At 51.3% G+C, this 23898-nt stretch overlaps 2 protein-coding genes across 3 annotated transcripts; one reads left to right on the top strand and one right to left on the bottom strand.

Moving 5' to 3' along the window:
• The first annotated feature begins 11688 nt into the window (after positions 1-11688).
• On the top strand, positions 11689-13292 carry urp2 (urotensin II-related peptide). Its single transcript, XM_084668601.1, has 5 exons — positions 11689-11779; positions 12229-12522; positions 12620-12654; positions 12993-13143; positions 13261-13292. Exons 1-5 carry the CDS (start codon positions 11689-11691, stop codon positions 13290-13292), a joined length of 603 nt encoding a protein of 200 aa, XP_084524727.1.
• A 1168-nt stretch (positions 13293-14460) lies between these two features.
• On the bottom strand, positions 14461-21924 carry LOC146261159 (chloride intracellular channel protein 4). 2 transcript variants are annotated; one of them, XM_084668154.1, is made up of 6 exons: positions 21136-21924; positions 16753-16862; positions 16487-16612; positions 16240-16346; positions 15958-16139; positions 14461-15707 (listed from the first exon to the last, which is right to left on the bottom strand). In XM_084668154.1, exons 1-6 carry the CDS (start codon positions 21922-21924, stop codon positions 15546-15548), a joined length of 1476 nt encoding a protein of 491 aa, XP_084524280.1. In that variant the 3' UTR covers positions 14461-15545. The 2 variants fall into 2 exon arrangements, with proteins under 2 accessions (XP_084524280.1, XP_084524281.1); XM_084668155.1 differs by lacking the exon at positions 21136-21924 and adding an exon at positions 16959-17424.
• Positions 21925-23898: the final 1974 nt, after the last annotated feature.

Genomic DNA, 23898 nt, shown 5'->3' with positions numbered 1-23898 from the left:
CACTCGGGAGACAAGTGGGTGAGACTGCCGCTACACACACACACACGCACACAAACACACACACACACACAAGACAGGCAAGGTTAGATGAACGAACGACTGTTATCTTGCTGGATAGATTTGTGTGTGGTCACTGAAATGTTTGTCAGGTTTGTGGCAAAACCAAAAGCCCAGGTTTGACTATGCTGTAGTGTATGTAAGGTCAAGTATCTGTTTTGTTCAGTAGAGGGGGATTTCAACTTGCAACCTCTTGATCTGCAGTTGAATGTTCTCACTAATTAGCTATACTCTCTCTCCTGTTTGATGCTAACATTCAGTCTGCCAGACAGTCAGCCAGCTAACCAGACAGATTGACAGCCAGACAGCCTGACAGACAGTGAGACAGAAAGATGACCACCAGACAGACAACCAGTCAACCAGACAGCCAGACACCAGCCAGACAGCCAGACAAACGGACAGACAGACAGATAGACAGACAGACAACCATTCAACCAGACAGCCAGACACCAGCCAGACAGACAGACAGCCAGACAAACGGACAGACAGACAGATAGACAGACAGACAACCATTCAACCAGACAGCCAGACACCAGCCAGACACCAGCCAGACAGCCAGACAGCCAGACAAACGGACAGACAGACAGATAGACAGACAGACAACCATTCAACCAGACAGCCAGACACCAGCCAGACAGAGGTCTGTACTGTAGTTCTGCCAGTGGGTGTTAATTTTAGCACATGATCTGAATCCAATAGTGTCTGGATAGATGCTGGGCTGTCCAACAGGCTGAAAGGCTTGTAGCTCGAGTGCGCAAGTAACACATCTCACACACTGTAATTACCCTGCAATTAACGAGCTGCAACTTGGCAACACGATACAGACTGACTGAGTACAGACAGGGGGGGGGGGGGGGGGTTCTGGAGAAGATACAGTAGTGAGGGAGAGAGAGAATGATACAGTAGTGAGGGAGAGAGAGAAAGATACAGTAGTGAGGGAGAGAGAGAATGATACAGTAGTGAGGGAGAGAGAGAAAGATACAGTAGTGAGGGAGAGAGAGAAAGATACAGTAGTGAGGGAGAGAGAGAAAGATACAGTAGTGAGGGAGAGAGAGAAAGATACAGTAGTGAGGGAGAGAGAGAAAGATACAGTAGTGAGGGAGAGAGAGAAAGATACAGTAGTGAGGGAGAGAGAGAAAGATACAGTAGTGAGGGAGAGAGAGAGAGAAAGATACAGTAGTGAGGGAGAGAGAGAAAGATACAGTAGTGAGGGAGAGAGAGAAAGATACAGTAGTGAGGGAGAGAGAGAAAGATACAGTAGTGAGGGAGAGAGAGAGAGAAAGATACAGTAGTGAGGGAGAGAGAGAAAGATACAGTAGTGAGGGAGAGAGAGAAAGATACAGTAGTGAGGGAGAGAGAGAAAGATACAGTAGTGAGGGAGAGAGAGAGAAAGAAAGATACAGTAGTGAGGGAGAGAGAGAAAGATACAGTAGTGAGGGAGAGAGAGAAAGATACAGTAGTGAGGGAGAGAAAGAAGGATAAAGAGTGAAAACAGAGAGAGGCTCACGAGTGTGCCTCAAGATTTGGGTTTGTGAAGCATTGCGTATGTGGCTTCTCCCCTCTCCTTTCTCCTCCCCTCTCCTCACCTCTCTCCTTTCCTCTCCCCTCTCCTCTCTGGTCCTTTTCTCTTTCCTTTTTTCCTGCTCTCAACCTCCTCTCCTTACCCGCGTCAAAACCACTCTTTTTCCACTCATCTCTCCTTACACCTCCCTCTCCCCCTGCTCCTCTCCCCTCTCTTCCCTCCTCCCCTGCTTAACTCCTGCAGGTGTTCTCTCTCTCTCTCTCTCTCTCTCTCTCTCTCTCTCTCTCTCTCTCTCTCTCTCTCTCTCTCTCTCTCTCTCTCTCTCTCTCTCCTCCCCCCCTCCCTCCCTCCCTCCCTCCCTCCCTCCCTCCCTCCCTCCCTCCCTCCCTCCCTCCCTCCCTCCCTCCCTCCCTCCCTCCCTCCCTCCCTCCCTCCCTCCCTCCTTCTCTCTCTCTCTGTCTCTCTCTCTCCCTCCCTCCCTCCCTCCCTCCCCTCCCTCCCTCCCTCCCTCCCTCCCTCCCTCCCTCCCTCCCTCCCTCCCTCCCTCCCTCCCTCCCTCCCTCCCTCCCTCCCTCCCTCCCTCCCTCCCTCCCTCCCTCCCTCTCTCTCTGTCTCTCTCTCTCTCTCTTAAGCGAAGGCAATTACCCCTCCGACCCATTCATTATTGATCAGCTCCACTGGTTAATTATTCATGTTAATTGCTGATTTAAGTTTCCCCTTCCTTCAACACAAACACACGCGGGGGAAGGGGCGAGGGAGGGAGAAGACAACAGAGCTAAGGTCACACTCTCTCACACACCGGAGAGAAAGGTGACAGAGGGATAACGTTTCGCCTCTTTTAGGGTTTTTTTCCTTTTTTCCCTCTCTCTCCTCGAGACGTTCTTTTTCCCTTCTTTCCAAAGAGAAGAGTGAAGCAGGGGACGGGCATGAGGGTCTCTGTTTGCGGAGACCCTTTCGACAGTTCTGCTGAGGCACTCACAGTGCAGTCGCGGAGATCAATACGTCTGATCGTGTTCAAATGAACAGACTCCCGTCCTCACGGTAGCGACAGACAATTCTCATATTGACCAATGACGTTGGAGGACGACAAATGGGCATTTTGTATCTCCGCCCCCCACGCTAACCGATGCTGAAATCTTTCACCGAACAAATGCAGAGAGGTGTAGATAACAGTATAGATATTATATTTATCAGTGTGCATCTAGAACTTGAACCTTGCACCTGAACCAGAAATGTTCATCTTTTACCTTTGACCGAATTGTTGGATCAAACAATGTCTGTCTGTCTGTCTGTCTGTCTGTCTGTCTCTGTCCAGTTGCAGGATGAAGAGAGGCCTCTGTTTTGTGATTGGTGAGAATGGTCATTGGAATGAGGAAGAGGAAGTGCTAGGAGAAGTAGGAGAAGAAGACTTTCCGTTGAACGAGAGTTTGACCTTCTGCTCTCAGTAACAAGGATTCATCCTGTTGTTACCAAAAACCAGCAGGGAATCATTGTTACTGGGGGTGAGGGTTGAGATCACAACTGTACACACACACACACAGGCGCATGCACACACACACACAGCTATTGTGTCAAGACTTTTATCACTGTGATAGACTTTGAGAATCAGGGTGTATTCGTTCATTAAACATCTTCTTAAAATGTCCCATTTGGAGTCTTACTGTGATAAATGCACCCGAATGAACTTTCGGAGACGACCAAACAAACATACAACCACTGTCCCAGCTGTTGCATGTTGCCATTTCTCTGTGCATGTCTGGAAACAGCTATTCTGTGAGTGGAGACTATTACACCTCTGCATAACTCCTCCATCCCCTGGCCCTGCTTGGTTTCACCCTGCTGGGTCCAGGAAAGGGCCAGGGCTTCGGGGGGTGGGGGTGGGGAGGACATGGAGGAGGGGGGGGAGGTTGGAGGTTTGGGGATGGTTGTAAGCAAGGTTATTATTTCCTTCCATACCTGCCATATTTTCCGACTGCCCTCGACCCTTCCCTCTGAACCCTTGGGAGTTTTTACTCTCAGTCTCTCTTTCACACACACACACGCACGCACACACACACACACGCGCACACACATACACACGCGTATACACACAAATAAACAATCGTCTCAGTTCCCATGGCAACAGTCTCGGACCGCCCCTCTGCACCTCAGCGCCCCCCTCGTCTCAAGCAGGACGTCATCCCGGGAGGCCTCCCGTTAAGTCCGCCCAGACGGCTGGGCCTGACACACCGGTAAGGGGCGCGAAGCAGCGGAACCAGTGGAAAAACAAACATGCCAAAACGACAAGGAGAGGCAGTCAGAGGAGGAAGTAAACACACACACACACACGCTCCCATAACACACATATACTGCACACACACGCGCACTCACACGCACACGTACACACTCACAGACACACACAGACACACAAGTGGAATCGGTCACCATCTCTAACTCACGCACAAGTTCATCTTTTTCTAACAAGCACAACTTGATTTTCTCTCTAACACACACATACGTGCACGACCGCTCTCTTTAACACAGACACACACGCATCCACACTCCCCATTTATACACAGGAGGTTAAGTAAACAAAACAAAACGCTGATATGACTGGTGAGTTGAGAAATGCTCCAGGGAGTTATAAATGTGGGCCCAGTTGGTCTCCCAAAGATTTCATCTCTTATTACACACACAAGAATACGATCCAATAGAACATGGTCATCCAAAGGTTTTTTTTTTTTTTTTGGATCCCCTTGGAGCTCATTCCCTTAAATGACCTCAATAGCAGTAAACCTGTAGACTAATCGAACTTCCCAAAACTACAACAAGCAGTCAATAGGAAGATTCCTGTCTCATCACCCCCTTCTGTGGGCGACCGACACAGAGAAACGTAGACATTTGGACTTTTCCAGCCTCCATTAAACTGGGAAGGGGGGGGTAAAAAGTGTAAAATGAAATTATTTATCCATTACTGTTCTTTAATGAAGCTTACTGTAAGTTCTAATTGTGTAAAGACTTTTTGGAGACAGAAAGACAAACTTTCTTCCCTGTGGCTTGTCTGAGTTGTCGGGCTCGGAGTCAGACAGCTGCGGCTCTGCAACCTCCTGATGTCATTGGTTAATTCTCGAGGCTGGCATCAGGATGGCCGCTCTGTCTCCCGCTCAGCAGACGTCCTGGGGTAAAGTGTATTGTTTTCTGGAAACAGACCCACGGCTCAGACAAAGGGTCATTGATGTTGACCCGTGCGCACAAAAACACCCGGGCATACACACATACACACACACGCGCGCGCGCACACACACACTCCCATATCACGTCTCTCCGGAGCCATGTCTCACACAAAAAAGGAAACGCACGCACACACACGCACGCACGCACGGATGCATGGACGCCCACATAACATTTCTGTCTCTCTCTCTCTCTCTCTCTCTCTCTCTCTCTCTCTCTCTCTCTCTTTCTCTCCCTCTCTCTTGAGCAACTTACATACAAAAGCAAACACACACACACACACATCACGTTCCTGTCCAGCACGTCCGTCCTCAGGACTTGCCCTGTCACCCCAGGCCAAGGTAATGGATCAGCGATCTCTCACGATGATGGCTACAGGTTCTGTCAGGTGGGCCGTCTCCAAGTGGAGTCTGGAGCCTGGAAGCTGATACATCCTGAGTATCAATGCTCCTCTCATATCGCCATGGAGACACTGTATTAATAGCCAGGACTGAGGACGGAAGACAGGATCCATACAGCCTTGTTCAACTGTACGAGGTCAACTGACCTGGCAGAGCCTGGACTAACTATTGAATTATTTTGGACTTTGAGCTCTGTTTTGAAGACGTACACCTACACTTGATTTGCATGAGAGCGTGGAGGGTGAGGTGGGGAATCGTGGAAGCTCTGTAATCGCATTCAAACAGGGTAGGGTGCTCACCGTGAACGACCAACACCCAAAGATAAGGGATGACTCGGTGCGATCTTGGGGGGACGGGGGGACGGACGTCGTGTCTATGGGAGACCCGAGGTCTTGTCCGTACGCTGGTTTTCCGGGGGCCCAGGCTGGGTGACCGTGCGTGGGGCCAGGGCTGGCCATCCGTCAGCCCGGAGTCTCACTCTGTGGTAACTACTGAAGACAACACTGCATCAGTCACACACGGGAAAGCAGAAAGAGAGGAGAGGAGAGAGAGGACGGGGGGAACTATAGAGACCTCGGGAAGAGACAGACAGAGAGAGACACACACCAAGATGGTAAATGGTAGGTCTCTCACAGTTCTTGAGGCCCGCCCCCCCCTCCCTCGTCCACCCGTTTTGCCGCCGCTTTCCTCTCTCTCCTTCCTCTCACTTCTCTCCTCTCCTCCTTCTCTCCACTTGCCGTTGTGTGTGTGTGTGTGTGCGGGGGGGGTATGTATAATTCATCCGTATTAATGGGGGTGCAGGGTTCTAGTGGAGAACAGGAGAACCATAGAACCGGACCCGGGGGGTGTCAGGTGTCGCACGCCCCCCCCCCCCCCCGCGCCCCCCCCCTCCCCCCGACCCCCCTTCCCTCCAAGGCCACCCTACACCCTGCTGTGTGCAGAAACACAGCCCTTAATTACAGCAGCACTGACACCAGAGACCTCAGCTCAGGTACCCGCTCTGACTTTGGCTTGGATGACGAGGTGGGGTGAAGGGGGTTGGGGTAGGGGCAGTGGGGGTAGGGGGGAGGTATGGTTGAGGTTGTAGAGGAAGGGTGGGTTGGATGGGGGGTATGGGGGGGGTGAGGTGAGGAGGAGGATTGGGGGGAGGAAAGGGGAGAGGGGGAAGGAGGGAGAGGTGAGGTGAGCAGGGGAGGGAGGGAAGGAGGAAAGAGGGAAGGAGGGAAGGAGGGAAAGAGGGAAGGAGGGAAGGAGGGAAGGAGGGAGGGAGGGAGGGAGGGAGGGAGGGAGGGAGGGAGGGAGGGAGGGAGGGAGGGAGGGAGGGGAGGGAGGGAGGGAGGGAGGGAGGGAGGGAGAAGGTAGGGAAGGAAGGAGGGAAGGAAGGAGGGAAGGAAGGAAGGAGAGAAGGAAGGAAGGAGGGAAGGAGGGAGGGAGCAATGCGACCAGCTATGAGCAGCAGCTTGAAAGTTCCAAGTCTTTTGCATTTGTATTGCTTCCCACGTGATTATTTCATGTGTACAGTGTCCTGGAAATCCCAGGGGAACTAGAGAGGGGAGGAAGAGAGGGAGAGAGCGAGAAAGGGAGAGAGGGAGAGAGGGAACAGTGAGGGAGAGAGGGAGAGATAGAGAGATAGAGAGAGGGAGAGAGGGACAGTGAGGGAGAGAGGGAGAGAGAGAGGGACAGTGAGGGACGGATAAACTAGATCATCTCTCCTCCCTCTTTCCGTCTCTTTTTGACTCGTGTTTGCCTTTCTCTCTCGCTCTCTCTCACGTTTTTTTTTTCTTTTTTTGGTTCGTTTTCTTTTTTCGGTGGGTGATTAAATATTTAGCGGTGGTGCGTCGGGGGCTGCCGGTGGCAGTGTGAGAATGATTGATGTGCCAGCGGGAGTGCAGCAGTTAGCACTAAAAAGCCGCCGATCATGTTACGCGCCTCATCGATGGGCCGGGCATTAGAGAGGCTGCTAATAGGCACCGATCACTGGCCTGTCCTGCTCACTCGGCTCCTGCTCCAGCACCACAACACCTCCCTCTCCCTCTGTCCTCCTGCACCCTCTCTCACACCTCTCTCTCTCTCTTTCTTTCTTTCTCTCTCTCTCTCTCTCTCTCTCTCTTTCTTTCTTTCTTTCTTTCTTTCTTTCTTTCTTTCTTTCTTTCTCTCTCTCTCTCTCTCTCTCTCTCTCTCTCTCTCTCTCTCTCTTTCTTTCTTTCTTTCTTTCTTTCTTTCTCTCTCTCTCTCTCTCTTTCTTTCTTTCTCTCTCTCTCTCTCTCTCTCTCTCTCTCTCTCTCTCTCTCTCTGAGGTTCTCTCTCTTTCTCTAGCTCTCACACCTCTCTTTCTTTGTCTTATCCCTCCCTCGTTGTCTCCCTCTTCCTCTTGTCTCTTTCTCTTATTTCACGTTTCTCTCCTCTTCCTCTCTCCGCCTCTTGCTCCTTTTCTCCCATTCCTCCTCTATTCCATCCATCTCTCCCATTCTTCCACCCCCCAGCTCTCCTTTTTCACTTCCCTCTCCCAGACAACTTTTGTTGCGTGGACCTTGGTTACAGCAGAGTGCACAGACCTGCTCTCTCTCCTCTGTCATGCCATAACTTGCCATATGTTTACACACTGGATATTCCTAGTACAGCAAATCCATTTTCCAGAATGTAATAGAATACAATACAATAGAATACAATTGAATAGATTGTTCAATTGAATAGATTGATGCTGCACCTGAAAACAAACCAGCCAGGAGGGATGACAGACAGACTGACAGACAGACAGGGAGGCAGAGAGGAAGGGAGGCAGAGAGGAAGGGAGGCAGAGAGGGAGGAAGAAAGGGACTCCGCGAGGCTGGCTGAAAGGGGAGGAGGCAGGGTGGCAGGGGCATCTTGGCATGCTGGCGTCATCCTGGCACAGAGAGTGGTGTCAGTGGTCAGGCCAGCACCCCTACATTATGTCTGAGAGGACCAGCGGCCCGTGGCTGTGGTTTGAGCCACACACACACACCACACACACACACACCACACGCAGGGATACACACATGCATGCACACACATCAAATTGATACACAAACTGGAACACGTGCGCCCACACACACATGTGCACACACACTTACTGTGGTCAGAGGTTTCCAAACCCCTCTGAACCACACTGGCCTCTGGTGAGCCACAGCGTCCGCGGGTGTAGAGTGACAACTGGGCCCTCAGAGACACACACACACACACACACACTGAAAGATACTCACACTGAAAGATACTCACACACACACACACACACAGAAATATACACGCGCACACACACAGAAATATACTCTTACACACACCCACTGACGACACACACACACACACACTGACGACACACACACACACACTGACAGATGCACACCCACACACACACTGACGACACACACACACACACACACCAACTCAGTTCTCATGTAAATGCTGTGTTCTTGCTTTCTCTCCCATTCACCTTCCATCCATTTAAAAGCTTTTATCTCTGCAATATGAACAGCCCATCCCATAACTCCCATTAGAGGCAAACGGTAAACAAACACACACACACATTCACACACACACGCACGCATGCATGCGGACACCCACGCTCACACACACAGATGGGCAAAATCAAGACAGAGCATAAACACAATCATGGAATTATATACGTTCAATCACAGCACACACACAGACACACAGACACACAGACACACACACACAGGTCGTGCCCTTATTGTGTTCCCTGTCTCTGATTTCATCCTGACACATGGTAATAGATTCCGCTGTAGGCCTGCGTTGCTGCTAAGTGGGGGAAAACGCTCACATTTCACTGAAAACAAATCACTCTTTTCTTTTCTCTCGCTCTCCCCCTCTCAGATGTGACCTTCCCCTCCTCCCACTCCCCTCCTCCTCCCGCCCTCCTACTCCTCCCCGTCCTCCTCTCTTCGGTCCATCCTGCCTCTCCGTTACTCTCCTTTTACCCTCTTTTATCACTCTTTCGCGCCTCTCTCACCTCGCCCCCTGGGGGCCTCTCTCCTTCCCTGCTGTCACTCAACCCATCCACTTGTTTTTCCCTTCTTTCACTCAAGTTCCTCTCCATCTCCCCCCCCCCCACCCCCTTCCCTCTGCTTCTTTCTGTTACTTTCACTTTATCTAACTTTATCCCTCTCTCTCTATCTCTCCCTCTCACGCTCCCCTCCTCAACCCGTTCTCTCTCTAAACTCGGCCCAAAATAGCTTGTGTCTGATCTGGAAGTGAGAATCGGGAGCCACACATGTGATCTTCCGAGTTTGTCTTTTATCAATGCCATGATTTGGAGTTTGACTCCACGAATGACGGTAACATGATTTCTCAGTCTCGAATCCCATCGAGAAACCCTCAAGAAACCCTCAAGAAACCCCCAAGAAACCCTCAAGAAACCCGGCCTGGTTAACAGAAGCGCGAGCACTCACGACGTCCCCTCATCCTGCTCCGCTCCATCTGCTCCTGAGAGGCTGAGACCAAGGACACCTGCTGATCCCCAGCTGCCTGGCCTCACAGGAGCCATCCTGGGGCAACACTGCCCCTCAGTGGTACGCCACCAAAACTGCAGGGACGCCGAACGCGCCCGATGGCTTCTAACCTCTGGAATAATCCAAACTTCTTCATACATTGAAGAGGAGGCGGGATCGAGTTCACCCTTTCTCTCACGAGTCCCTCGGACGTTTCCCGCGTGGCGGAGTAGCCGCCTAGGCTGGAGGAACGGCCGTGACGATGGAGACAACGGTGTTGGTCACCGTGCTGACTAGCCACCACTGGTACAGAGAGAGAGAGACACATTGACCAGAGACACAAAACACTGACCCAGACTCCCCCACGCCGGCCAGGGAAGGAGACACGCTCCTTTTGTGAGGCGATACAAATAGACCCAGACGGATGTCTGTGTGGACCCAGACTGACAGACAGCAGGGGAGGAGACAGAGGAAACAAGGGCCAAGGCAGGAGACAGAAATGCTGACACACGGACAAAGAGAGACAGACAGTCTGGGTCTTTACAGGCCTCGAGTGGATCAGCGTGATGAATAGACAAGGGGGGGGGGAGAACTGTCTGTCTGTCTCTCTCTCTCTGTTTCTCTCTCTCTCTGTCTCTCTCTGTTCTCTTTCTCTCTTTCTCTGTCTCTCGCGAGTTCTGTCTCCCTCTCCCTTTTCCTCTCTCTTTTCCTCTGTCTTTTCCCCTCTCCGTCCCCCGGCCTCAGAGACATGACTGAAGAACTGAATGTTCGAAGGCTGAATTCTCTCTTCCCAGCAACTGCCGGCGCGAACGCTCACCGCCGCGCACCCGCCAAAAACGGACGCACACGCCCAGCACTCTGGCCTCTCGTCCCTGTCACGACGGCTGTGCCGATGTTCTACAGTCCCTCAAATCCCCTCCTCCTTCAGACCCCCCCCCCCCAAACCTCGCATTACATTACAGCCAAAGGGTAAACACACCACGTTTGTCACATCATCCACTTCCTTCCCCTCCCGTCCAGAAAGCTATTTTGTGGAGCCAACATCACTCCCATTGAGTCTGTTTTGCTTTGATGTGCATCGAGCTCTGCTTCCAATTTTATGCGTATGGTGGAGTTTGTGTGAGTGGGTGTGTGTATTTAGCTGTTTATTTGTGCTCAAATCGAACCTGTTGGCCAGGTTCAAATGGCCCCGTTCATTATTCCTCATGGCCAAATGGTGTGTGTTCTTTTGTGTGAGTGCATTTCTGGGTTTATTGGATGTGTGTGTGTGTGTGTAGTCAGGACGGCGGCATTGTGTGTGTCGCACCCAGGCTTTGGGCCCTCCTGCGTCAGAGGGCCTTTCTCTTTGGGCCCCTGAGCAAACACATTAAGAACCGCCTTATCACTGCTTATACAGCAGGGCGACGTGCTAACACACACACACACACACACACACATCCACGCTGGCGATGCCTAACACTCCAAATGTCACCACGCCGCCGAGAGTTGGGGGGCGGAGTCGGTCGGACTCACAGCATCGCCATTGGTCGACAGCTAGGTGTTGGTTGCGCGGTCAGAAGTGCAGCCCGGGTTTATAAAGAGGTGACGGGACACCTCGGAGAGCCAGAAACGACCAAAGCGGCAACCGCACACGAGTCAAACGCACGCGCACACAAACTCCTGACAAGCCTTCTTCACAGAGGCGCATCCCTGCCCAACGACAAGTGTGTGAGACGAGACAGATAGGCAAGACAGACAGATCGACAACATAGACAGACAGACAGACAGACTTAACGAAAAGTTCCTTTTCAAGTTTTCGAAGAGAGAAACAGAGTCACCTGAAGAGCTAGCGCAGTCCGCGGCTGCTTGGACGACCGGGACGGGGGAAACATCTGGAACATCTCGGACCACAGGACGACAGAGCTCAGTCAGCTCTTTGAGACAACAAACGGGGAGAACGTCAACTTCAAACAGAGGAACCCGACGGGAACCGGACTGTGGTGGCTCTCCAAAATCGGTGGCCCGAAGCACATTTCGAAGCGGTTGAGTTGCGGTCATGCATGTGTTTCCAGCAGGCGTTGGTCTGATGGTGATGTTAGCTCTGGGAGCTGTTGTGGACACGGCCCCCACCATCCTCACCAAACCAGGTAAGGATGGACGGATGGACGGATGGACGGATGGATGAGCACGAGCGTGAACTAAACTGAGGCTTAGCCTTTGATTGCTGAACTCACCTAGTAGAGGAACTCTCCTTTTCTACTAGACTGCCAGTACAAACAGCCTCCACACACACACACACACACACACACTCGCGTTGCTAAGGGGTTGCCAGGGGTTGTAATGGGAGGGTTCGGAGCTATGTGTGACGTATGGGACTTCCTCTGAACAATGTGGCTTCGTTATCCTTGCCGTGACACACAGAGGATGATCCCACTTTACCGACACACAAACACACACACACACACACACACACAAAGTATATGAGAACACACAAAACGGAATTGATTTCAAGACTTTATGAAAGAATCCAAAGATCTTGCTGTCTAAACTGAGACGGTAGCCTTGATGTGACCTTTGTCAACGCTGTGTCTTCCAGCGCACGGTGAACTTCCTGATCCGTCCGCAAGTCAGTCGGACGTACAAGCAAGGTCCGGGTCAGCAGCAGACGCACTGATAAAACAACCGAACCTGTCGCCGACGACAACCCACCCGTCCCGTGGCGACGGGACGAGCCCAGCGGCCAGCAGTCTGGGGAAACGAACCAAGACGGCTCCAGTGCCTAGCAGTCCAAGTAGACGATCCCAGATGCTGAAGATGCTCTCCGCTCTGGAGGAACTCCACAGGGTGAGGAATGGTGCCCTGAGCGCGAGGATCTCTGTGATGCCCAGAGGTGAGGGAAGAGAGTAATCACACACACACGCACTGTGTACACACCAAACACATCTCTCGTTTCTGATCTCTAATAACATTTGTTTGTCACGTTTCAGCAAATGGCAAAATTTCTGGGAAGAAAAATAAACGGGTATGTTGGAAAAGAGCACCCTTTCACATGGCATGTTGGGACCCTAGGGGGCAACGTTGAGCAAAATTTGACCATGAACTCATAGAGAAGCTGAGGTAGAATTATTTAGTCTTTTAAAAGTATCTACTGCAGCCCTCAAAAACACTTGATGGATTATTGAGCAGTCTATAATGCGACCAAAACATGAAAACATTCTTTAATATTGTGTTTTCCAAACTCTCCAAAATAATATTAATGTATGAGACCTGTCCAGTGTTGTCAGATCCAATAAGTTAGGTTTCAATAAATGACAGAACACTTCCACTGACAGTAGGATGTCTGTTCTTCTTTGTCCTCAGGTGACTGCAGAGGACAGTGTAAAAACAACAACAGTGCCTCCGATGGAAGCCGGTGGTAATGCTTTCAAAGCCAGCACGGATCACATTGACCCTAGCAGCTGGGCTTTCAAGAAGTCCCTCCCTCCACAGCCGAAGAAGCCCAATAAGAGAGGTGAGGGTGGGAGGTCAGGGGTCATTCACGTGCATTCCAATACTCTTTTTATACTTGAAAAGTATCATTTAAAAAATGTATTTCTGTCTCTGTTTATCTTTCGTCTCCTCACCACAGTATGCTTCTGGAAGTATTGCTCCCAGAACTGACCCCTCTTCAGTGACCCTCCCATCTCTCCATCAACGCCCCCTCCCATCCCTTCCACCTCCTAACATACACCAACACTTCCCCAACCCCCTGCCCCTCTCCAAAACCCTCCAAGAGCTCTTCACCACGACCCTGGCGCTAGGCAACCTGAGCGTCGAGGCATCGGAAGGGCCGGCACCAGCGCCAACCATTTTCATTGGCTCATCAATAACAGTACTGACCAATCAGACGTGTGTATTCGTGCATGAAAGCCTGTTAACCTGGAGCGAGGCCCTTCGTGGGCCAGCTCAAATAAAGATGACCCCAGCATGACAAAACATCCGGGACAATAAAGACAAGTTTATTTTTCTACATCTCACTCTCCTAGTTGTTCATTGTGGACTTGAAACAAAATGGCTGCCAGCCAATGAGTTGAGTCATATGTCTTCATAAAGACCAGTGAACTCCCCTAGGATGTCGCAAGGTCAAGTTCTTGTTTGCTTCACTGCAGCTATTGCAGAGTACACAGCTAAGGCAGAGAATACCTTGGTCCCAAATAAGCAAGTCGTTTTACACGTGAACCTTGGGTGAGTGGAACTGTACAGTAGAGATGATGTTGACATGGTTGTAGGAATGCGCTTTAACTACCTCAAACATGTCGGATGTTCACACTGTCTCTCACCCTTCACACTCAGTATTAATCTACATACTGTGTGAAAGACTGGGATTCCTGGAGTGTTTGTTACCATAGCAGCCATGTGTATTCTGGGCTGTAAAATGATAGTTGTTGATACTAGGGCTTTTGGGTTTAGTGTTCCACAGAAAGGACACAAAAAGTGTCCATGTTCCCTTGGAGACAGGGCTCCCCACACCTAAAAAGAAGCTTTACTGAACCGCTAGAATCCAAGGACATCTAAGGTCTACTTCATTGTAGTCTTTTAGTGCATGACGTCCACGTTTTTCTGGGTGAAAGTACTTCACTTCCCTGCTGACACTATGTCTTCATATCTGAAGTCTGCGTTGTCCTACTTTCACATAGCTGTGCTGTTTCCTGACAACACCAAACATCCAGATCCTTCAGCCTGCATCTCCTGAACCTGGATGACCTTTGACCTCCGTATCACTTCTTGGGTTCCCTCCACCCGGGCTAAACCAAGAGAGACCCTGAGAAGACACACACGCAAGCACAGCAGTGATCTGGGATCAGTTTAATATGACTCCCTCTGCTGAGGGGTGTAAGGCATGTACACAGGGCTGTGTGGGTGTTGGTTTTGGTGTATATAGTTCCACATGTACGCCACAAAACAAAATGGCCACCAGAGGCCATCACATGGTCAGGGAATGCCCAATCAGGTTTGCTACTCAACATCAAGCCCCACCCATCTCTGTCCCGACAGTCCATCAGTACACGCAAATAAGACATTTAAGCAGGATCAATTCATTAGTAGAAGCAGTGATGTTATCATTGGTACAGTGATGGTGAGTACAGTTAGCTTTTTATAAAAGGTACAAGTAGACAACTGTCATGGCTCCTTAGATCCTGGTCCTTGCAACTTGTCAGCCTATCCACTTTGATTGACGAACAAAATGAAAAAGAGAAAGAAATAAAATACGATGATTTTAATTTAGAGAGACTTTCTCATGTTAATGATTCCGATGCATAAATAGGTACATCATAATATAATAATGTGGTCAAGGCCATAGTGTTGGATTCACAATGAAAATGATGACAGGTGTACTGTTTACAATTACTCTTACAATGCAGCATGGAGCCTAAATGGTCATGATTGCTTCATGTAGTTCAGACATGCTCTCAGGGATTTGGGGTCTGTCGGACAGTAGTGCAATCTACTCTGACTACAGTACGTTGCCTTGATATTGTACACCTTGTAGATTGGGACTAGTACTAGACAAACATTTGTCCAGTATTGGACTGATAATGGACTAAAAGCGTTGTTCTTCGCGTGGACCTGATCAATCTATGGGTCTCATATTCACATCGGACAGCACGACACAACCACTGTGAAACCCAAACCTGCGAGTACACACACACACACACACATACACACACACACACACATGCACACACACAAACATACATCCAAACACACGTATTTGTTTTGAATGCTACGGTCCAATTCCAAACCAAATGTAAAATTGAACACTACTGTCCCATCCACCAATCCATGCACTCATCGAGAGTCATCAACATCCCAGTAAAGGGTGAGAGGAATTGGTTTGGAATTGGTCCTTTTAATTCCTAACCCTCCCCCTTTCTACTTGATCCGTTTGGCCACATCCAGGTAGGCAAATTCGATCTCCCTCTCGGCAGGGCAGGTGTTGATAAACTCCTCCCTCTGGTAGGCGTGGTTCAGGTATCGCCACACCCCTGTCATGTCAGCTGGGATCTGAAAGCCACGGTACTTCCTGGCAACCACCTAGCAAGAACGGGAGAATAAAGCACGGGTCAAATCAGAACAATCACACATCCAATATCAAGAATCTTAACTCTTATGATCCAATGAATCATGAATCATAAATAAATCGTATGACCATCTGGCATTGTTTGTGTCGTGCCAAGCACATCTTGCTTCTTACATGATCTTCACTGGCACACCTCTGCTCGGGGAGAGATGTACCCAGGTCAGACTGCCATGTTGGAACAGCTGTTCCTCAGTGAGCTCGTACCTTGAGGATGTGTAGTTTGGGCAGCAGGTTGCAGTCTGCCAGAGTCAGGTCGGACCCATCCAGGAAACAGCGGGACGACTCCAGGGCTCTGTCCGCGCTGTTCCCGTCAATCTCGTCCGATAGCGGGGTCCGCAAGAAGTCATCGAGCCTTTGCAGAGACTTCAGCAGAGCCTTTTCAAGAACTACACACACAGATACACACACATACAGGTTAAGCTCTGACTGAAGCCACACCAACACAGATACCTTACGAAGTGGCACCACCTTGACCTGACTGCATACCGTCGTTAGTGTCTTTGCGGGGGTTCTTGATGTAGGCTGAGAACTTGGCAAACACATCGATGCCTGCAGTGTTAGCCTCCGGGTGTCTGGCTGCCAGGCGAGGGTACCTGAGTCGAGGAAAACACATGCTGCATCAGGCATCTGGATTGGTCCAAGAGGTCGTTACTGGCCAATGAGGGACCAGTACGGACCAATCACTCTTGGTGAAACAGTGTACAGGAAGTAGTTAGTAGGTAAAGGCATTTACCGTGGTGGTGTGAGTTTCTCCTCCAGGAACTCCTCGATTTTGTTGACGTCCACCTTCACTTCCCCGTTGAACGTCACAAACGGAGGGTTCGTTCCAGGGGCAAGGTCCTGAAGGTCTGCTGGTTTCCTGGAGAGCACATCCACCAAACAGTGCGTTTTGACATTCTTTTATGAAAAAGGACCACTTTTAAAACATACAAACTTCTCCATGCTTTCTGTGTCAGCGCTGGAAAAGAAATATTTGCAATGTGTGTGCGTGTGTTGTACCTCTTGAGGTCCACAGTAGTGACATTGAAGATGACCCCTTTCAGCCACAGGATCATGAAGAGTCTCTGGGAGAAGGGACAGTTGCCGATGCTCTCCCCATCACTGCCAGCCTGACGATTCACACACGCGCACACACACACACACAAATGTTTTAACAGACACACACACACATACAGCCAAGGGTTCTACATTGCTGACTATCTTACCTTTACAAACAGCTCTATAGTGGGAAATCCCAGCTTTTTGGCTGCTATGTCAAACCAGGCCATCTCGACCAATCCGGATCAAGGTATACTTGAAAGGGGAAGAGCCCTGCCAGACAAGCTCCGCCTCCTCTATGATGACCTCACTCACTGACAACTTTTAAAAGCTGATGACCTACTGATGACTAAAATGACACACAAAATGACTCTTCCTTGAATACGCAAAGCATGACGAATCCACTGCCATTGCAAGTCGATAAGCGAAAGGACAAAATAGCCACTTCTCATCTCACGTCTGTCCTCAACTGGCAACATAGACCCAGTCTGCAGTAAAGTCCTTCTTCTGCCCAGTCAGGTCTGTTATTAATCGGATTCTGTTGCAGCCCAGGCAGGAGATGTGTGGATCCCTTGCCCAGAGAGACTGCTCTGTCTCTGGGTGCAGTTGGACCCAGTTCTGGGTGTGTGGGTGGGCGTTGGGCCGGAGGGGTGCGATGAAGGGACAGGGGTGGGACAGTGAGATGTTAAACAACACACTCTCTCTTTTGTTAGCACACGCGGCTAACTGTGAAGAGACCCATTGTCTGGGTGTTAACCTCTCTCACCCTGGTGGACTCTCATGAGGCAGTCTTCCTGGACTCAGATGATTTGGTCGAGGGTGACAGAGAGCGTGTGCTCGGTCAAAGGACTGGCGCTTCGGTCAAAATGTTTTCATGTTCTTTCAACGCAAGCACTTTGGTGCAAGCTTTCAGCATCTTGGATCACTTTCCTGGCAGAGTGTGATGTCAAATCTCCAGATAATCTGTTAAACCTTAATCAACCACAGCCTTCGGAACAGCACAACAAATTCTGTGAGACTGGCACACTAATGTTGTTTACTATTTCTGCAATACACCAATGCTAGACTGCCTTGGTCTACTGTACACATTTCAATTGAATCACCAAAATCAGTCACCATATAACAAACAAACTACAGGCCTAACTGTCCTGGAGTCAGTTTCTGTGGCAATGTGGTTGTGTGGGCAAGCAGAACAGTGCAAAGTCTGTTCTGAGGTCCGTGAGTGGGCGTCTATGGAATTCTCAGCTGTGAAAGCATCTTTGCCTCCCACTATGCTGAGATTGTGGAAGATCTTGTCTCACGCGCACAAGAGATGTGTATACACATGCATTTACACACAAACACACACACACACACAAACAAACAAACACACACACACTCCTACTGTGCTCACAGGTAGGCACACACACACGCACACAGACATACATGCAGAGACATATATGTATATCTACCGCTCTGTGAACAACTCAATGAGCCACAACATTGTGAGTGTGTGCAGGCGTGTGTGTGTGTGTGTCTCTGTGGCTCTATGAAGTGTTTCATAAAGGCTCCAGTAACCCCCCCCTGTCCCCGTGTCACCGAGTCAGCTTCCAACCAGCAGGTCTATCGTCTAATCAGCTTAGAGAAAGGAGGAGGGGGGGGGGGGGGGGGGGCAAGAGAGAGATAAAAAGATAAAGAGAGAGGCAGAGAATGGAGAAGAAGGCCAATCTGAACCCTCCACACCCCAAACCATCCACCTATCCAGTCCCCCCTGTTTCTGGCCAGCCCTCTGTCCTCCACTTCCCCAGCCCCGGCCTCACGCCCAAAACCTCCAGCTCACTGTGCACCACCTTCCACCTCCTGCTTCTTGCTCCCTACCACCTACCTTTCAATCATCTAACCACCTCCACCCAAACCCCCCCCCCCCAACCTCCACCCTCATTTCTTTCCTACGGCCCCCCTTCTCCTGACTCCGACCTCCTGCCTCCTGAGCCACATGAGCATGCCTCACTGCCTCAGGCCACTGCTCCCCCCTGGGGCAGAGACAAAGGCAGCCATTGTGTTAGTGACCCACCCTAGAAAGAACCAGCCAGGTTATTAGGACATTTTTCCCCAGGCTTAGAGCCTCGGGCGCTGGATCCCAGACCACCGTGGCCTCACAACGGAATGTGGTGCTGTGTTCCCCAGGACATCAGAACTACGCCAACATATTTCTGACGGCAGGTGTTAAGACTATGGCTAACGTTACTTACATGCTTGGTATTTGGTTCATGGTTCGAGGTACAGTAAATGAAGGTTTTGAACAGTGTTGGGTGTCTGAGTTTTCGTTTAGCCCAGTACGTTTGCATGCGTGTCCAAAAGGAGTAGCTTAAAACTATACAGTATACACACATCAGGCACGCATGGGGCAGTGTGGGCCACCATGTCAGTGTGTGTGTGTGTGTGTGTGTGCGTGTGAGAGAGAGTAATTAGCCAGAAAGGGGAAGGATTAGGATATCACTCTCTTAATGAGATGAGATAAGGAGATCAAGGTGCGATCACAAGCAAACACGCACGCAACACAAAGAGTGCCTCTCATTCTAAACCCACGCAAACTCTACACTCAGAACCATGACGGGAATGGAAACATGTCACAATCGTTGTATCAACATGCTGGTCCAAGAGTTCGATTAGTCTAGACTCTAGAATTCAGAATGTTTACACAGCGCATTACATCCAGACGACCTCTTACAAGCTGCTGACAAGCAAAGATTTTGTCAGCGACAGGAACATACAGTAGCTATCTGCATGTTGTCCTCTAAACTTAGCAAGGGATTTGGCTAGCTTGTGTCTTTTATCTGACCAACTGACCAACACAGAGCAGACACTTACATAATGATCTCCTAAGAAGCTAAGCTAAGGCCGGACATGGCTAGCATCAACTTCCTTCACAGCAGCAGGCACTTCAAGCACCACACTATATTGATACTAGCAGCTAGCTAAGAGAATAGGACAGACATAATGTCCACACCATCCCTGACAGAAGGTTTTGATTCTGGGGGATTCAGGACACTGTTGACATTTTAGTGCCAATAATCTGATTGGATTAGGTGTGAGAGGGAGGGAGAGAGAGAGAGAGAGAGAGAGAAGAGAGAGAGAGAGAGAGAGAGAGAGAGAGAGAGAGAGAGAGAAAGAAAGAGACACAGAGAGACACAGAGAGACACAGAGAGAGAGACACAAAGAGAGAGACACAAAGAGAGAGACAGATAGAAAAATAGAAAGAGACTGACAGCCACACAGACAGAGAAAGAGATATTTTGATGTATGTTTTGAAGCTGAAATGTGGTTGTTGTCACTTTAGACAACAACCAACAAACTATTAAATCCTCTATACTTGACCGTCGCTCACTTATCTCTGCCTACTACATGTTGTCAAGAAGCCATGACTACAACAACAACTGACATGTGCTGTACATCGCTCCCTTACCTGGATGATGTAACGGTGGCAACATGTCCATAACAACATGAGAGATGTGAACCGTAAACAAGAATTATTAGGCCTCACACAAACCTATCCAAAGCCAAAACACACTGCAGCCCAGTGTCTCAGAAATGCAAACCAGCCACCTGTCTAGTGTTAACCAATTACATGGTGTCATGGTGAAGTGGTGTTTTTGATTGGTTTTAGTTCTAAAGACATTGCTCAGTGGTAGTAGCCTGGTCCTAACCAGACTCTTGTACATTTCATTTGAACAGAGAGTCTGGGCTCGCTCCATTGACAAGCGTTGACATCCTTGTAGGCGGGTACTCTGTTGAAGTTTAAAACTTTTGAGAGCCACTCTGACCTGCCTTAACCTCAACATCATGGTCACCAGCAAAATTTGCTGTTACGCCATTACGGAACTAAAACACAAACCAGTAATATATATCCTTAAACAGGCTCTGACACAAACTAGCGCACGACATCAACGTCATCGTTCTCAGCCACTACCTCTGTTCGCTGATTGGCCGGTAGAAAATTAACTTGAGACATCTGACTCACGTACCTCATGGCCAAACCTAGTACAGAAGCAAAATGAAAATTGAGCCGAAGTACATTGGAGGGCAGAGCCAGGCTACAGTGGTAGAGCATCTGACAACAAATTAAGAGGTTGCAGGTTCAAATCCCCTTCTGTATGTTGCTTTGGATAAAAGCTAAATGACCAAATGATTATCATTTACAAAGCTGGTGACTATCTACAGCTCCAGCCAAACAAGTTCTACAGCACCATGCTAGAGCCCAGGATCAAACAAGCAGATTTTGAATGCAGAACACCAGAGAACATCTCACGGAACCCTACAGAGGTCAGAGAGAGTTGGAGGAAACCTTTTTCCGCCTGGCCTTACCTTGACGTAGAGAGAGAGCTCGTACTCTTGCGGGTCCGGCCCGCCGCTGTTGTCCCGCTGAGGACGGGGGCTCTCCACCCGCACCGACTTCTTGGGCTTCTCCTTCCCCTCCTCCGTGGCCTTCCTCGCCTCCTCCCTCGTCTCCTCCCTCCTCGGCGTCTCCTCGATCAGGACCACCCTTTTCTTCTTCACGGCTTCCGCCTTCCGTTTGGGTGACCGGGCCTCCTCCTTGATCACCTCCCTCAGCTCCTTGATCCAGTCGTCCTTCGCCTGCGGGGCGCGGCTCTCCTCGGGGGAGGAGTTCTTGGTGATCCACTCGGTGTCTCTCCGGAGGGAGGAGGCGGGCTTCCTTCCCCCAGACGTGGGCTCCTCCTTCTGGCGTTGGACTTCCTTCTGTTCCTGAGGTTCCCGGAGGCCGTTCTCCACCGAGGCGTTGGGTCTCACGAGGTCTTTCTCGTCCCCTTCTGCTCCCACCCTTGCGGGGCGCTGGGAGGACTCCACGGCCCTCACCTCCATTGACCTTGTGGTTTCCCCACCGACTTGCGACTTCTTCCCTTCGCCCCCCTCCCCGAGTTCTGTGTTTACCTCTTCGTCTTTAGTGACAGGCTCTGGGTGTTCCACTAACTCCTCGTCATCCAGAACGGTCACGGGCTCTTCCGCCATCTCAACCCCTCCCTCCTCCCTGGAGTCTGGCTGATCCAGGAGGACTGACACTGGTCGCTGCACCCCCAGAGCCCCACACGGTGCTTCCTTTGTCGCACCCTCAGTGAGCTTTCCTGGCTCTTCCATCTGCTGAGCCCCTCCCTCCTCTCCAGGCGGGGAGTCCTCCAAAGTGGCTTCCCCTGGCTGTCCTCTCCCCGAGTCTCCCCCCTCGTCCACCTCGAGAGCCTCTTCGATGTGATTGAAATCCCCGTGCTCCTCCTGCCCTCTCCTCGTCTCCTCGGCAACAGGCGGCTGCTCCTCTCCTTCGCCGTCCCTCGGGTCCGGTGAAGTCCCTCCCCGCTCCTCCGTGCCTCCTTTCTCTTCTCCTCCCACCGCTTCGTGATCCTCTCCCCCCTCCGTCAGCACTCGACCGCTCCCTGGGTCCGTCCCTGTGACCGCATTATCCCCCGGCTGCTCCTCCCTCCCCCCGGCCCCTCCCCCGGCTGGCCTGTCTCTGTCATCCGCAGCCACCTGGCAGCGCTCGTCCTTCTGTTGGCTAACACCCTCCTTCAGATCTCGTCCCTCAGCCTCCTCCCTCTCGCTGGGCCGAGGCTGTTTCCCGCTCTGGGCCCCTCCCTCCGCCCCCTCGACAGGTGGAAGGATACCATCGAGCTGCTGCCGCTCTGGTACTTCCTGTTTTTCGTTTCCGACTGCCTCCATGTCGGTCAGGGGTGGCGGGGTCGGCGGTTCAGCATCCTGAAGCCCCTCCTCTTCCGCCCCGGCCACTTCCTCTGTGGTCTTCTCCACCCGCGCCTCGCTGTGAGGGAGGTTCACTCCCTGCTGGTCGAGGTCGAAGTCGGTTTTCAGCTGGCTGCCGTCCGCCTCTCTCTCTGGGAAGGCGTCACTGATGGAGTGTTCGTTCTCCTCCACTTCCTGGCTCCTCTCTCCTCCTGTCCCCCGGGCGTCCCGCGCCTCCTCTGTGTCTCTGACCTCATCGCCAGGAGGCGACATCTGACAGGGGTCAGTCGCGTGACTCTCAAACCCAACTCCTGTGTATTCCCCAGTCTCGCTGACACCGGCGGATTGGCTGAAGGGCACATCTGCTTCCTCAAGCGCTCCGCTCCTCTCTATGATGTCCTCGCCAGTTACACCTGATTCCACACACATTCCAAGCCTAGCTCCATCATCAACAGGCACCTCAGGCTGCAGTTCCTCAGCCTCTGTCGAAGGCTCCTCCTTTTTCCTCTCTACCTCGTCGACAATAAACCCCAGTTCCTCTGACACCTTACCTTGGCCCTGGTCTGTCTCTTGGGATTTGTCGATAGGACTGTTTGTTTCTCTTCCACCTGACACCTTTTCTTCTGACTGCCCTCCCTCCTTTTCCTGTTTCCTTCCCCCTTCGGCTTCTTCCTCCTCTCCTCTCCTCTCCCCTGCGGACGGACCTGCGCACGTTTCTGCTGTGTCCATGTCAGACGTGTCAGATGAAATCAGGGGAGGAGCGATCACGCAAGCGGCACTTGCCAGTGCCGTCTCCCCGTCCGCCTGCTGGCCGATGTCGCCATGCCTCTGTTCGTCTCCTCTCGCGAGCACGGGCACCGTCTGCGCCTCTTCTCCCTCCTCTCCCTCGACCTCTTCCTCGCCCGGCGCCTGCTTCCCCTCGACCCCCGTCGCCCCCTCCTCTTCGTTGGGCTCTTCGTCCTCCGTCTCCTCCCCTCCCCTCTCCTCTCCCTTTGTCTCCCCGGTGCCGTCACCCCGGAGGCCCCCTCCGCCCGCCCCCGCCGCGACCTCCTCCTCGCGCGTCATCTCGCTGTCCTCTCCGACCTCCTCGGCCAGCTCCACCTCTTCGTCCTCCTCGTCCTCTTCCTCCTCGTCCCAGCTTTTCCGCGCGTCCGGATCTGAGGAGGCACCCACGGAGCCGTGGACAACCATTCCGTTGGCGAGGTCTTGGCTGAGTCTGGCGTCAGACTGGGCCATGGTTGCAGGAGAACGGCACCACACACCAGGAGGACCAGGTCCGAGGTTCAGACGGGAAGGCGAGACTTTTTTGTGTGGCTAGAGGCCCCTGGGTCTGGCTTTTTGTGTTGCGACCTGCGCTTCGTGCCTCGGAGTTGTCCGAAGTGA

Source organism: Hypomesus nipponensis, chromosome 12, assembly GCF_054491055.1.
Source record: "Hypomesus nipponensis isolate SF chromosome 12, ASM5449105v1, whole genome shotgun sequence".
Classification (NCBI taxonomy): domain Eukaryota; kingdom Metazoa; phylum Chordata; class Actinopteri; order Osmeriformes; family Osmeridae; genus Hypomesus; species Hypomesus nipponensis.
This window is presented reverse-complemented; position numbering and strand designations above follow the sequence as displayed.